Consider the following 15,831-nt stretch of genomic DNA (forward strand, 5'->3'; position numbering starts at 1 on the left):
GTACCAAAGGGAGGAAAGTGCCACACAAGAGACAACCATCACGATTCCAATTGTCCATTGATCAACACATAATTATGTTAAGCACTAATGTATGTGTGACGGGTGTCACAACAGTGACTGTCTTCATCTCCACGATGCTGCTGTATTAATGAAGACGAGACGCGTGGATGTGTCTTTTTATTTCTTTTATTTCTGCAACACAGTATGGCAGAAGGGATGGGTGAAGTCGCATGGGTTTCGTCTTGTGATTAACCTGAATCTCCTCGAGATTGTTCTCAAATGCAAAACATTCTAGATAACAAAACAGAATTAACAACGTGTGATCGTATAGTGGTTATTTACAGAAAAAGAGAATACAACACAAGTTCACTGTTATTTACAAGATGTCCCTGAACGCATCATGGGCGGAGACTCGGCAGAACACGCGGTGCGCTTGTAATGGCTGGCGCACAGTTCAACCAGCCACGGACACTCACGGGCAAATGAAACACGACACAAGAAACTAAATATTGTTCAATAAAAACGAAATGAAACAATTATTACCTGCAACACAGTATGGCAGAAGGGATGGGTGAAGTCGCATGGGTTTCGTCTTGTGATTAACTGCGCAATAGAAAAGCACTATGAAGCTAAGTTCCACTCGACAAAACGTGAAGTAAATAATGACACAAAAAGTAATCTGGACTCGAATGAATAAGGGAACTAATTAGATAACACTAGACAGTAAAAAAGGGGAAACAAAATAAGATATTTTCATGAAAATGCGCGTTAATCAAGACCAACAGAAAATTGCGACTCACCCTGAATCTCCTCGAGATTGTTCTGGAAACTATGGGCGGGACATAGTGCCACACTGTGCGCCGTTGCGTCACTTCCTTCATAATTTAATAACCTAAGTGTACAACTCCGTTACATACACCCCCCTTAAATTATGCAGAAGTGAGGCAACATACACACGGAAGACAACAGAAAGACCAACAGGCAAAATAGACAAGGTTATCGGGCAAGGATGTACAAAAATGCTGTCTAATTATGTCGCTCATCTGACCAACTACGTCAGGTGACTGGAGTAAGGGATCTGTCGCCGGTGTGTCAGGGTCTGTGCGCTCGTCGGAGATGCACTGTACTGGGTCTGGGAAGGAACTCTGTCCCCACTAACATAAGTGGCCTCAGCTCGCACCTGCCCATTCCCCTCTGTACAAACTACATCACCCTGCATAGCACTACATAACTGTGACAGACTGGAGAAAGGTATCTGTTGCTGGTGTATCAGTTGTCTGTGCGCTCGTCGTAGATGCACTGCACTGGGTCTGGGAAGGAACTCTGTCCCCACTAACATAAGTGGCCTCAGCTTGAACCTGCCCATTCCCCTCTGTGCAACCTACACCACTCTGGATTGCACTACACAACTGTTACACGGTTGGGAAGCCTCTACCTCTACCAACACACTCATTCAACGGTGTGCTACTTGTTACTTCTAAGGAGCTCATTCTTAGACTTAACACACAAAAACACGTACATGAAAAAAAGTACACCAATTGCAAAACAGCAGGTAGACAATTAACACTCTACATGTATTTCCAAAACGGGGGTCGACACACCGTCCACCGAGTGATGGGACTGCACAGCGTCTTCATTGTGCAGCATCGCGGTCCCGGTCCGAAGTGGAGAGTCACTTGTGAATCCGGGTCACGGCACCAATGTGACGGGTGTCACAACAGTGACTGTCTTCATCTCCACGATGCTGCTGTATTAATGAAGACGAGACGCGTGGATGTGTCTTTTTATTTCTTTTATTTCTGCAACACAGTATGGCAGAAGGGATGGGTGAAGTCGCATGGGTTTCGTCTTGTGATTAACCTGAATCTCCTCGAGATTGTTCTCAAATGCAAAACATTCTAGATAACAAAACAGAATTAACAACGTGTGATCGTATAGTGGTTATTTACAGAAAAAGAGAATACAACACAAGTTCACTGTTATTTACAAGATGTCCCTGAACGCATCATGGGCGGAGACTCGGCAGAACACGCGGTGCGCTTGTAATGGCTGGCGCACAGTTCAACCAGCCACGGACACTCACGGGCAAATGAAACACGACACAAGAAACTAAATATTGTTCAATAAAAACGAAATGAAACAATTATTACCTGCAACACAGTATGGCAGAAGGGATGGGTGAAGTCGCATGGGTTTCGTCTTGTGATTAACTGCGCAATAGAAAAGCACTATGAAGCTAAGTTCCACTCGACAAAACGTGAAGTAAATAATGACACAAAAAGTAATCTGGACTCGAATGAATAAGGGAACTAATTAGATAACACTAGACAGTAAAAAAGGGGAAACAAAATAAGATATTTTCATGAAAATGCGCGTTAATCAAGACCAACAGAAAATTGCGACTCACCCTGAATCTCCTCGAGATTGTTCTGGAAACTATGGGCGGGACATAGTGCCACACTGTGCGCCGTTGCGTCACTTCCTTCATAATTTAATAACCTAAGTGTACAACTCCGTTACATATGTATATTTCTAATGTCAGTCAGAAAGCATTTTGCCAGTCTTCGGATGTGCATTTATGGACAGATGATTATGAACAAATGCTCTATAGCCCCTGAAGAAAATGAAAATACTTTAACTTAGTGTATTTCTCTGCTGATGACGACACAAATACAGTAAAGTCTCGTTATATCGATATTCAAGGGAGTCCGAAAAAATATCGATATAACCGGGACTATTGATATATCCGACCCTGTTTGCATGTAATTTTCTCCGTGCGTGCATAGAAATAGTATCGATATAACCAGGACTATCGATATATCCGATATCGATATAACGAGACTTTACTGTAATGGGTATTTAAAATCCAAAATTTTATATTTGTGATTCGATACAAGTCCAATCGATGCACCTTCGCGTAACTGAAGGTGAAAGAAACTTTGATCAAGACCTCGACCCCTGGTTTTCATAGTCATGCTCAAAATCAAATTCTGAAATCAGGCTCCACCCACATTAGATGCTAAAAGACACATAAAAATGCAAAAACTATTTGATAAATAACGATCGCAACGGGAAACGTGGTTATGATTTGGGATCATTTGAATAAATTCGAGAGAGTATCACTCATGACAAAAAGTTTTGTGACGCGCTAAATTTGCGTGACGTCATCTGCAGGAGTTGCCTCCATTGAGTGACGAAATGTGTCCTTCCACGCTCCTTTGTTGTTCCCATGGTCTTTTCGAAGAGGCTTCTTGGCGGGAAGCACCAAGATGCAACGGGGCGAAGTGCAGGGGAGATTGCCAGTAAATCACTAAGATTTACGTCTCTGACACCGACTTCCGGAATCTCCAGTTGTCACCGGAAGTGCCGCACCAACTTGCTGTCAACAAATTCCCGAACGCTCACTGACTGCCTTCCTTTGCCTATATTGCATCAAACATGTCAAGCGTTGTCGAAAACACACTGCCTTCCGAATGGGACGACGACGAACGAATGAATTTTCTGTTCTCTGACTTCAAAGAGAATCGCGACGTGAACACAATGGACTGGGACAGTAAAATGAACTTCTGGACGACTCTGGTTGTACAGAACTGCAAAGATCGCCGTTCCGTGTGTGTCAATCTGCAGGACCTCAACAAAGCCTTCAGGAGGAAAGAAAAAGTACCTCTGGGCTTGACGACTGTAATCCAATCCATGTCTCGGTAAATACTGTTGTGTACGGTCCGATTTCTGACATTTGTATGTGTAATGGTGAGGATGTCAATATATTTGTGAATGTTTGCGCGTTCCCCTCATGCATGCTAATGCGTGTTTACTGCGCACACTCCCATCAAATGTACATACATGTATATGCATCCAAATGTAGATTGATGAATTTGTCCAAGCATTCTACTCGATCCACTTGATTCCTCCGGCCCATTAGCCTTTGCATGAAATAGGTGCGCTACATCGGCGAGAGTGAAACTGACGTTTGTTTACATGGGAACTGTAATCGAATCCACCTAACATACATATTAAGACTCCCGATTTCGACCACAATATTCACTTTATAAAGCAACTATTGACACAATACAGACATTTCATTTGTAAGGTGAAACAAAAGAAAATGTAAAAACAAAAACATTTTTATACCAATTGAGTGTGTAAATAAACAATGAAAGCATTTTTGTTTTATTTACTTCTAATGTACACTTTTTAAACTCTCATATTATTTTAATACGCACCAGAGTCACAAGTACGAAAATCTCCTGATTTCTGAAACTTAACATGGATGACCTAACAACTTTTAATTTTATACAAAATTCTATTTGCTACTTTTGAGGCCTAAGGAATACCCGAACAGTGCAAAATTATTGTCAATGAAAATTTGAAAAAAGCTTTAAACTATTTGATAATTACTGTACTCAAGTTTGTCCAAACTTACATTGCTGTGCTTTTGCTTTCATGATCCAATGCCGAAGATCATTTGATGGACTTGATACAAAAAAAGAAACACAAACAACTGTATAATCCCAGTGGCGGTCCGTGCATTTCACACCTAGGCCTTCAGTGAAGTGCTGCTTAGTCCGACATGAACAAATATCCCTCATAATACCATAATTTATGACACAACGGCTGGAGATATCATTTACAAAAGCACACGCACGCAGTACTGGGCGTGGCATCACCTTAATCGTCTACAACACAGGCTATTTTCCGGAGCAATTACACATCAATAAATCTGCATCAGCAATTAGAACTTGTCACTATATGTGATACCGCATACACTTAAAAATAAAAGGAAATTTAAAATCATTTGTCCACAAAGTTTTATTAAGTCCACCAAGAATATGCAATCTTTAACAAGATTTTACGCTAAATTACAAAATGTCAGTTTAATATAAGAAAAACAACAAGACGTTCACAAAACGAACTATTTGTTGAAAATAAAAGTAAACAAATCTTTTTCATTTGTTCTTTAGAATAGGCCTACATGCGACAGCGAGTTGTCCTCTCCTTCAGCCATTGTGGGTTAAAAAAGCGAGTAGATATACTTGGTTTTTCTGCTAAAGTTTCCGGGTCTGATCTGTTGTAGCTTGGTTGATTTGCATAGCGCTGCCTCCGCTGAGGGCTGAGGTAAAGTGAGTATCCAATCACAGGACGCGTACATGTCATGTTCAACGCGAGGCCCTCTAGCTGGCCTCACTGTGCCAACTCGTGATCTGATTGGCTATCACAACTATATATCAACTACATGTGCCCGTTCATGTACAGCGCACAGGCGCCCTCACTGTTGATTCTGAAGGCGTCGGTCAGATTTCATACAGCCTGGCGACACAAGCTAGCTGAGTTCTGATTGGATTAAAAACTACAACACTGAAAGGAGCATAACCAAATGGATATAATATAACATCAAGAAAACAGTGTGTAGAATAATTATATATATATTTAGAAAAAATACTTTTTTAATGAAATTGACTTTTATTATAATTATGATAATGATGTCTGATTATGTTAGGCCAGCAGAGAAGGCCTTGCTGGCTCTGACGGCCCACCACTGTATAATCCCAAAAATAGTATGTACACATACTATATGATGGGACCGTGTTCCAGTAAACAACAACTATAAATATAAATATGCAGATCTGACTCGCCTTTTGAGCTGCATGCCTGGCGGCAATGAATCGCTAATGTACATCCTTTCCATTGCCTCATCTGGGGTAATCTTACCTGTACATGTACTGCCGCTGATGGGAAAATATCTCCACCAACAAGGCCGCCAGGTCAGCACATCTGTTTATCTGGTCAAGTCTGTATATCAGTGACAACAGCAGCTCAACCTGGAAACACATGTCGCCATCTCCATCTGTGATGGAGATGGCGCCACGGTGCTAGGAAACAACAGCGCCCAATACAGGAGCGAACAGACTTTTGACAGTTACTGTTTAAAGGAGTGTTTTGAGTGGACTAGAACACTATTTGCATTCTGTTGGTTGTGGTTCAGTTAAATCCAGGTGGTGCTGTATTTCCCTTTCACCTCATCCAGATGTGGGAAGCTTCAGTGGGAGTCTGAGTTTGCCGCCAATGTTGATTGCGGCTGGCTGTCGTGGGGTGTTGGCCTCCTGCTGGTGAAGCCTCTCAAGTGGACCTTCTCCTCAATGCTGGGAGGAAACCGACTGCCTTTGGAAGAGTCTTTTGTTGTCATCGAACTGGTGAAGGTGTGTTGCTCACTGTCATATGGATGAGAATGTTTCTTCAGCCGTCATTTTACAATTTTGAAGGTTTCGGGCGTTTCGCCTCCTATCCACGTTCGCTGACGTAGCCTCTTGGATAGGAGGCGAAACGTCCGAAACCTTCAAAATTGTACAGATGACGGCTGAAGAAACCTTCTCATCGATGGACCACTCCTGTACGACTGAGAGCTTACACAGACGTATCACTGTCATATGTGATTCAATGCAATATTGCTAACAAATTATGTAAGATTTCGTAAGACTGTGCACCTAAACAATGAACACCATGAGTGTGTTTTGTAATTTTTGTGGTGTTTTCATTGTTTTTGCATCACTGGAGGCCATCAATTACCTGTAATACCCTAAGTGCGATTTTATTGTGTACCCCGACACTGGCTATTTTTAGACACTCTCAAACTAATTAGATTAAACCTGTCTTTAATTTATGAGCCAACGCGTCACCCAGATCCCATGCTTCATAAATCACAAATACAAAATACAGTAATAACTAGAATATAAATTGCGTTACCAAAAAAAAATAAAGTCCTTTGTGTGATTACACAAGTGATAATAATCATTGGCCACTGGAAGGTTTGTGTTCAACTTTATTTTTATTTCACTGAATAGTAATATAACATTCAAAATATTTTTGTTGAATTGTAGCAGAGCTCCTGCTTTCATTCTGATCACTTGATCAACCACAAATAAACAAACAGAGGAGCCTGCTGTCATTTTGTCCGTGTGTGCTCTTTTATGGTAACTCCAAGTTTGTTGTTCTTTCCAGGAGAAAGCGGCTGAAGTGCTGAGGACTTACCAATGCAGTGAATTTGCAAGTCGCTCTGTCATGTCATTTCAAGAGCTGTGTACACTCACCTCCTCTATTTGTGCCGATGATAGTACCCTGTGCATGGCACTTCTGCAGCTTCAGAGGGACAAACAAGTGGCAGTTTCCTTGCATGAGGGGGAAAAGGCAAAAAAACGGAATGCATGACTGCCCAAATGACTTCTCATTTCCCCCCCCCCCCCCCACCTTGCCTGTCATTTTATATGCTGTTTTTTTCTTGTTTATTTTGTTGAATACAGATTGTTAAATTTTGCCAACTTGGGCAGAGTCGCGTCTCCACTGTCAGTGAAGTTGATATTGGAATCTATCAGTTACACCGTAGTGAGAAACTGCTCGAGGAGCGTCTGGAAAAACTGGGCCTGGAGGCTGACAAGTACTTCCAACTAATAATAACACCATTAATAATAAATAAATATGTTTCTCTAAAACCAAAACCCATTTGGTTGAATTTGTTAAGGAATAATGTCTTTTAAAGTTGCTTTATATTACTTGTGCTCAGGTGTAGAGAAGAAGCAAGAATTCTACTTCGAGAAAGGAAAAAAACACAGGTAAACCCTGAAAACGCTCCACAACATAATTAAAAGCAACAAGGAACAACCCAAATTTGGTGTTACGATTTATTGTGCCTTCAACAGGCACTGAGGTGTTTGAGAGGTCGGAAAAGGGTGGAAAAGAGAGCGGACAACTTGTTCGGACAGCTGGAGTCCATTAGAGGCATTTTGGATCGCATAGCTCAGTCAAAGACGGATAAAATGGTAGGCCGGCACAAAATACAAATACCGTAAGCTGAAAATCAATTTTGACGCCCGTCAATGCTGAGATTGTGTCTTGTGAAGGTTCTCCAAGCGTATCAAGCGGGAATGGCCGGCCTCAGACTTTCTCTCAACGAGGTGACGGTGGAAGATGCTGAAAGCCTTCTTGATCAAGGCCAGGAGGCAAGTTCATTTGAAAACGATTTCTTGCATCCTTTTATTTTTGTTTGACCTTCCAAATGCATCCTTTGTCATCCAACTAGTTGTGTGACAAACAAGATGAAGTGAACCAAGTCCTATCTGGAGGAGTGACCACAACAGGTAAATTGCTCGCCCCTTCTACTTGTCTGTCCTACACAAAAAAAATCTGAATATGCCAATGAATCTACTGTTCCGTCCCTTGTTTTAACTCTTCCACTACAAGCCTCTCAAAGTAATGTACAGTGATACCTCATTTTATGAACGCTTTAGCTCACAAACCTTTCACTTTATGAACATTCAATTCACGAGAATATAATCTTGGCAGACGAACTAGTTTTTGACGGACGAACCAAACCACATAGTGCCACGGTGGCTGGGAGACTAGTTTTCGTCACCTCCTTTCTTTGAGTGCAGACATGGTTTGTTATTGAGTGGAGTACTTTTGCTATTCTGGGACCGAAAAGACCTCGCCACAGGCTAGTGTTAAGCCTAAAAACATATCAAAGAAAATTACGATCGAGCAGAAGAAAGAGATTATCGAAAAACAAGAACGAGGTGTGCGTTTGTGTGATTTAGCGTCCCGGTACCAGTATGCTAAGTCGACCATTGCTACGTGTGGCTTAGGGTGTTTCTGTGTTTTCTAAGCAACGGTCTCAGATAATAGAAGAGGTTGAAAAACGTCTGTTGATTTGGATTACGGAAAAGCAGCGGGCAGGGGACATTGTGAGTGAGGGCATTATCGCCGAGAAAGCACGGCAACTTTACTTGGATATCATCAAGAGGCAACTCCATCAATGACCATCACAAAGGTAAATAAAACAACTTTATTAGACAGTATAGTATTTCTTTAATTACAAGACATTAGCACATTTACTATACATAAAATAAGGTATATTATGTGTACTTTTAAGGCTTATTTAGTATAAAATTATGTTTTATGGGGACCTGGGAACGTATTTTCATTTTTAAATGTTTGTTATGGGAAATAAATGCTCGGCAGACGAACTTTTCGCCTTACACAGACTTTCTGAGAACCAATTAAGTTCGTGAGCTGAGGTATCACTGTATTTCTAAACTTCAAGACCAGTCCGACTTGACATGCCCTTTAAAGATTTCATCAAGACGAGGCCCTCCGCTTGTGACCAAGTTCCATTCCTAAAACACACCTGAATTGGGCCCCACCTTAAGTCTATCACACCAATGCAACAGCACAGTCATTATTGCAGTCAATATGAATATGAAAAAACACTCAAAAGGGAACATCTTTCAAACATTACAGATAATTAATTCCGGCCGAGGATGATCCTTGGGGCAGTTTAATTGTCTATCTATTTATTAGGTGGAACAGGGTCTTTTTCAAGGAAGAGGGAATTATGTGAACTAGAAATGTGACCACACAACATCTGGCGTCTTCTGCAAATAAAGAAAATGTCAGAAAAAAAGACCAATAGAACAGCTGGAATTTATTTTGTCTGAATCAGATGCAGTCCCACCCCACACTGACTGAAGAAAAATAACCCCATAAATAGCATGACGGCCACTACTTTTTATGTTTTACAATTGATTTACTTTTGTAGATGATGATGATGAGTTGGAGAAAGAACTTCAATTGCTGCTGGATGAATCCAGCACAGATCCCGATGTTCCAAGCTCGGTCCTGCCGAGTATCCCGGGTGACGACGTGCTGGATTCACTGCCTGCCGTCCCTCACACGGACTTGAATAATAGCGCCAAGCGGCTGGAAGAGCAACTCAAGCAGCTGATTTTCTAAACATTTAAGGTAGGTTTTCATTTTCCGTGCTTTTAATGAAATTTTAACCACAGATCTAAAAATGATGTCCTGTGTTTTCCAACACATGCAGGAGTCTTGCAGCAAGAAAATGAGTTTTTTTGCATTGCAGAGGCAAACAAAGTGACCTGGAATTTTTACTATGTAAAGCTGGAGCTGTTAGTGAGATGTATGATAATAAAACTCAAGTTGTCACAAAGTAGACATCATTGAAAATAATATATGTAAAAAAGTATCATCCATTTTACAGACCGCTTTATCCTCATTAGGGTCGTGGGGGACGCTGCAGCCTATCCCAGTCAGCTGTCTTCGGGGATTAGGCAGGGGACACCCTGGTTGCCAGCCAATCGCAGGGCACACAGTGACAAACAACCAGTCACTCTCACACCTAAGGACAATTTAGAGCAGATATGGGCAAACTACGGCCCGCGGGCCACATCCGGCCCCTTGGTCTTTTAAATCCGGCCCGTCAAAGGTTGGTACACAGGTTTGATGTGATTGACTACCTTCATTTCATTTGGATTGTAATGACAGCCATTTAAAGGACAACCGACGCCGCCGGACAAGTTGTGCCCATAATTTGTAAAATCACTTCAAATGACTTCTACAGAGCGTATTTTACAAAGATTCCACCGCATATAGCTATATTTTACGTTTTAAGACTCGCGTGACGTCACATTTGGAACGCAACTGACCGAGAAAGCGACACAATGCATTTTGCGGTACTTTGTTTGGTCTGAAAACTTCGTGCTGATCCATGTTGATGGCGAAATTAGAAGGAAAACGCATAATGCGATAGTGAATCGTTGTGTGTTGCACCAAGACAACAATTTGATATTCGCTGACACAAATTCCCAGCAGACAACTCAGCCCATTTCCAACGGAGCTTGGGCGCCATCTTCTGCCTTTGTCTGGGACGCTACATTGCTGTCATTGACGGCTCGAATTGATATGGGGGGACTTCTTTAATCGATTGCAAACATTTATGCTTTCCTCTGTAGAACTATTTGAATCATATTCATAACTGGATGAGTAACAAGAAAGAATCTTCTCCGAATCTGAAGCCATTGTTTTGATTCTCGAGCAAGGCAAGACGTCTTGGCGTGATGTCACGAACTGGGGGCGAGACTTTCTGAAAACATTGAATGAAACATTCAGGAGAGACTGTGTCGGATCATCTCAAATTTACGAGACTTTTAAAAAACAAGGATGAGAATGGGGTGACTGTGATCATGTTAAAAACAATTGAAAACTGAAGCGTTCCCTGGCTGGCTTCAAATATTTGCGCATGACATTAGCTGAGCAATGCTCTTGTGTGGTGATCGCGGGGATCTATAGTTGGGCATGGAAAGAAAACCACCAGATCTCTTACTCATCTCGTTTCGTAACAAATAGTATAAATTTGTATAAATGTGTACTGCACGCTGCAGTTTTTGGGCAATATAACACTTTGTTGCTTGTGTTGTAACACTTTCATACCAGACATATACTGTACCGTTGTTGTTTCATTGTTCTCATTCATAAAACTATGTCAATACCTGAATGTTTTTTTTTTCTGATGATGTTTTATATGGACTCAAAAACATATGCGTTTTTTTTAAAATATGTACCGTATCCTGAATGTGGCCCCCAAGCAAAAAACTTTGCCCACCCCTACTTTAAAGTGTTCAATCAGCCTGCCATGCATGTTCTTGGACTTTGGGAGCTGAAGAGATAACCCGTGCAGGCCTCGGGAGTACATGCAAGCTTCACACCGGGAGGCCGGACTGGGTCTTGAACTCACGACCTTTGCACTGTGAAGTCGGTGTGCTAACCACTTGCCACACTACTTATTCAGTCCAAATTCAAAATGCCCTTTTTGTGGATGCATGCCAAAGAAGAGGAAACATTAAGCTTTTCTTTCATTTGAATGTGAAGTCAACATTTTAATGTGTTTACAATACAATCTTCTTCTTTTCCGTTCGGCTTTTCCCTTCAAGGGGTCGCCACAGCAAATAAGTGTCCTCCATCTTTAGAGGTTTGATCACCATGTTTGTTTTGGCTAAGCTTTTATGTCGGCTAATACAATACATATTGATTTATATAGCGCTTTAACAACAACTGAAGCTGTAACAAAGCTCTCTTTGGTATGTCACCACTGAGCATGCCTTTAAGACTCAGTTGGACAAAAAGAGTTTGTCCTCAAGTGTGTCGTTGTATTACTGGATAAGTGTTGCTTTTCCTGTTTTACCGTAATCTTGTTTGCCAAATGTTACATCTCGCTTGAGTATACTCACCAAGATGAGGGGTTAGTTTTCATCAATATTTATTCTGCAAATAAAATATATTTCAACCATACTGGTGGTATGTTTTCTTTTGTCAGGTATGTAACGGTACAGTCGAGCGTTGGTGGTACATAGCTGTATTCTCTGCACTCATTCTTGGCCCATTCCCGGCGTATACGGTACTTTATCAGGGATTTGTGTTTACAAGTATGACCACCAGTGCTCGCTGATTTGCACTGCACCAAATTGAGGACTTTACCTTGACTCTGTAGCCATTGAGGAAGGAACACACACGACTGAATTTGGAGATGTGTTTATTACAACGGCTAACAAGTGGATCTAACTCAAACAGAAAATGCAGTGAAATATATGTGACATAAACCCGCCCCCTCCCATGCCCCTGCTGGGTGAGATGCCTGGTCCTAGTGCCCGCCACACAGCCCCCCAGAACACCCAGAAGGAAGGTCAAGGTGAAAATTTTGCAGGGGGCTTGACCACCCTGCCACAACGACTACGGAGTCCGTCGTTCGGTGATGAAGGTGAACTCATTCGGGCAGGTGATCCGGGTGAGACCTGAGTGGGGGAACGACACTCAACCCAAGCATGGCGCGGTGAGGCTGGAGGTTTCGGAGGGCGTCCGCGACGTGGAACCGGGGCAGGCGAAATGTCCTCGCCTGCAACTAAATGAGCCGGTTTGAGCCTGTCTATTGAAATGCACTCCTGCTGACCAAAAAGCAGACCGAACGAATATTTTGGGGACGCAGTGGTGAAATGGTGCTGGAGTCAGGGGCTCTGCTGGCAAAAGAGGCAAAGAAGGTGTACCCGAAGCTTCAGGCAGAAATTCACCAGGAATGTGGAGTGGCTGACCGAACACTAACTGCCGGAGCGGCATTAAGGTCTTCTTTTGGGGCCGAACGTAACCCGAGCAGGACCCATGGAAGCCGGTCGACCCAGTTACTGTCCGATAGTGCGGCCCGTAGCGCGGCTTTAAGTGGCCGGTGGAGACGTTCACACATCCCGTTAGCCTGCGGGTGGTAGGCCATAGTGCAGTGTACCTGCCCACCCAAGGACCGTGCCATGGCTGACCAGAGCTCGGACATAAACTGGGGGCCTCTGTCTGAAATGATATTGGATGGCGTGCCGAAACGTACGACCCAGGACGACAGAAATGCGCGGACAATATCTGCCGAGGTCGTGGAGCACAGGGGGACTGCTTCCGGCCACCTAGTGGTCCGATCGACCATAGTGAGATGTGTGCAACCCTGCGAAGGAGGGAGGGGCCCGACCAGTTCCACATGGATGTGGTCAAATCTCCTGGCCAGAATTGGAAAGGTTTCCAGGCTTGCCCGGGTGTGCCTGTGGACTTGCATGCAGCTGCCCACTTCCTGACGTCCTTTTGTAACCCTGGCCAGACAAACTTGGCCCCAAGTAGTTTGACTGATGCCCGGACGCCAGGGTGTGAGAGGGAATGATTAGAATCAAAAATTCGCCGAAGCCACTCCTGTGGAACCACGGGACGAGTGCGACCCGTAGACACATTGCAGAGGAGAGCGGCACCCTCTTCACACAGTGCCACCTCCTCAAGTTTCAGGGCCATGCCTGCTGCCTTGAGTTCATGGATGTCCGGATCTTCAGATTGGGCGGTGGCCATCTCTGAAAAATCCACTCCGAGCTGGACTGGACACACGATCGTGTGTGACAAGCAATCGGTCACAGGGTTACATTTGCCGGCCATGTGCTGAATGTCTGTTGTGAATTCCGAAATGGCCGCTAAATGCCGTTGCTGTCGGGGCCACTACGGTTCAGTCACCTTCGACATGGCGAATGTGAGTGGTTTGTGATCCACATATGCGGTGAACCGGCACCCCTGGAGGATGAAATGAAAATGGCGCGTTGCAAGATAGAGTGCTAACTCTCTGTCGAAAACACTATACAGTGAGACCTTGGCTTACAAACTTAATTGGTTCCCAGACAGAGTGTGTATCCCAAAAATGTTTTTCCCATAGGAAACCATTAAAATGAGAATAGTCCGTTCCCAGGTCTCCATAAAATATAATTTTCAACTAAATAAGCCTTAAAACTACACACAACATACCTTATTCTATGTATAATAAAAGTGCTATGGTATTGTAATGAAAGAAATACACTGCACTGGAGAATAAAGTCACTTTATTTACATTTGTGATGGTCATTGATGGCTCTTAATTGACACCTGTTGCTTTCTGGCTTGTCAGATCTTACGAAACTGAGGCATCACATTATCATTCATCATGCTCATAGCCTTTTCTGGATGGAACCGTTCTATAAAAGCCTGCACATAAACTCCTGAATGGCCTGCTTCTGCTTGTCCTCTTGAAGGCAAATCAAATCCTCTGTGTTGGTGACCTCATTATGGTCAGCAACAAGCTCGTCGATGTCATCTGCATCCACTTCGAGTCCCGTAGGTGCTGGCAGAGATTTTATTACAACAAGCCTGTCAAGCTAGGCAAAATAAAATGGCACACTCGCGATCCCGGAAAGCAACAAACTTACGCGATCACGGCTAACAATCACCTCGGGCAAAGCAAACTCTTGGACTTGCCAGCACAAGACACAGCGAGGCGCAAGGCGTCGTAATAATTTCACTGGTGAGGTGACAGCGACTCGTTGACATGTCCCAGTATCGGTGATTAGGGGATCAACACACACACCTCGTTCGTGTTTCTCAATGATCTCCTTCTTCTCCTCGACTGTAATTTTGTTTTGTGTCTTCTTCGGCTGGCGGAGGTCGCGAGCGGCGACCCTGCCCCAGATGTCAACTTGCACGTGACAATTTCGGTGTCATTAGTCACGTGAAAGCGTCGACTAAATACCACCTTTAGTCAAGCTTTTTGCGAAGGATGGTAGCAATGGTGGACGGTACCGGGCCCTTTATTTGTAGAATGGTCGTAGAAAGTTACTCTCAGGGAAGTGACACACAGCGTGGAAGATGTGTCAGGCTGAGATTCACATGACAGCCGCGGTGCGCACATATGATGCCACAAACGTACACCTCGTTCGTGTTTCTCAATGATCTCCTTCTTCTCCTCGACTGTTATTTTGTTTTGTGTCTATTTCGTCTGAGCACAAGCCTGTGGTGGCATCTTTTTCGGTCCCATAACGGCAAAAGTATTATTGAAGACGATCGACGTGTGCACTCATAGAAAGGGGTTGTGGAAAGGTAGGCTGGCTGGGACGCTGTTCGGTCATGAGCTTTTGTGTTCTTCAGCCGAAGATTACTCTGCCAGCCGTATGCCCAGCTTTAATTTTCATAAATTTAAAGTTCGTAAACTGAAAAGTTCGTAAGGCAAGGTGTTCGCAAACCGAGGCCCCACTCTACTTGCCTTCGTTATCTTGCAACTTCCAACTGAAAAATGCAAGGGGCTGCCATTTGTTCTCCACAAGCTGCTCAACCACTGCCCCTACGGCAACGTCAGACGCATCCATCGGTGGTCAAGGCCACCTGTGCGGTTGAGATCGGGTGGACCAGAAGAGTTGCACCCGCGAGAGCTTCCTTGGCTCGTTGAAAGGACTGTGCTCATTGCAGGGCCCACTCGACGGAGTCATTAGCCATCTTTTTCTCAAGGCGCCGTAGAGGGGTTGTAGAAGGTCGGCTTCATGAGAAAGAACCCGGTTGTAAAAATTGATCATGCCCAAAAACTCCTGCAGAGCCTTAACTGTGGCCGGGTGGGGGAAATCCACCACTGCCTGCACTTTGGCGGATAAGGGGATGGCGCCCTGTGGAGAAATG

The 15,831-nt window shown here is 43.5% G+C and overlaps 1 protein-coding gene across 3 annotated transcripts; it reads left to right on the top strand.

Annotated features, from left to right (window-relative positions):
• The first annotated feature begins 3,312 nt into the window (after window positions 1-3,312).
• On the top strand, window positions 3,313-12,129 carry chmp7 (charged multivesicular body protein 7). 3 transcript variants are annotated; one of them, XM_088994555.1, is made up of 10 exons: window positions 3,313-3,701; window positions 6,026-6,197; window positions 6,997-7,182; window positions 7,296-7,429; window positions 7,556-7,604; window positions 7,692-7,811; window positions 7,893-7,991; window positions 8,072-8,129; window positions 9,587-9,789; window positions 9,872-12,129. In XM_088994555.1, exons 1-9 carry the CDS (start codon window positions 3,439-3,441, stop codon window positions 9,778-9,780), a joined length of 1,275 nt encoding a protein of 424 aa, XP_088850681.1. In that variant the 5' UTR covers window positions 3,313-3,438; the 3' UTR covers window positions 9,781-9,789; window positions 9,872-12,129. The 3 variants fall into 3 exon arrangements, with proteins under 3 accessions (XP_088850681.1, XP_088850682.1, XP_088850680.1); XM_088994556.1 differs by having other exon boundaries at window positions 3,315-3,701; window positions 6,997-7,041; window positions 10,068-12,129; XM_088994554.1 differs by having other exon boundaries at window positions 3,318-3,701; window positions 10,068-12,129.
• The last annotated feature ends 3,702 nt before the right edge of the window (window positions 12,130-15,831 follow it).

This window comes from Hippocampus bargibanti, linkage group LG04 (genome assembly GCF_051943395.1).
Source record: "Hippocampus bargibanti isolate YZ-2025 linkage group LG04, ASM5194339v1, whole genome shotgun sequence".
Taxonomy (NCBI): Eukaryota; Metazoa; Chordata; class Actinopteri; order Syngnathiformes; family Syngnathidae; genus Hippocampus; species Hippocampus bargibanti.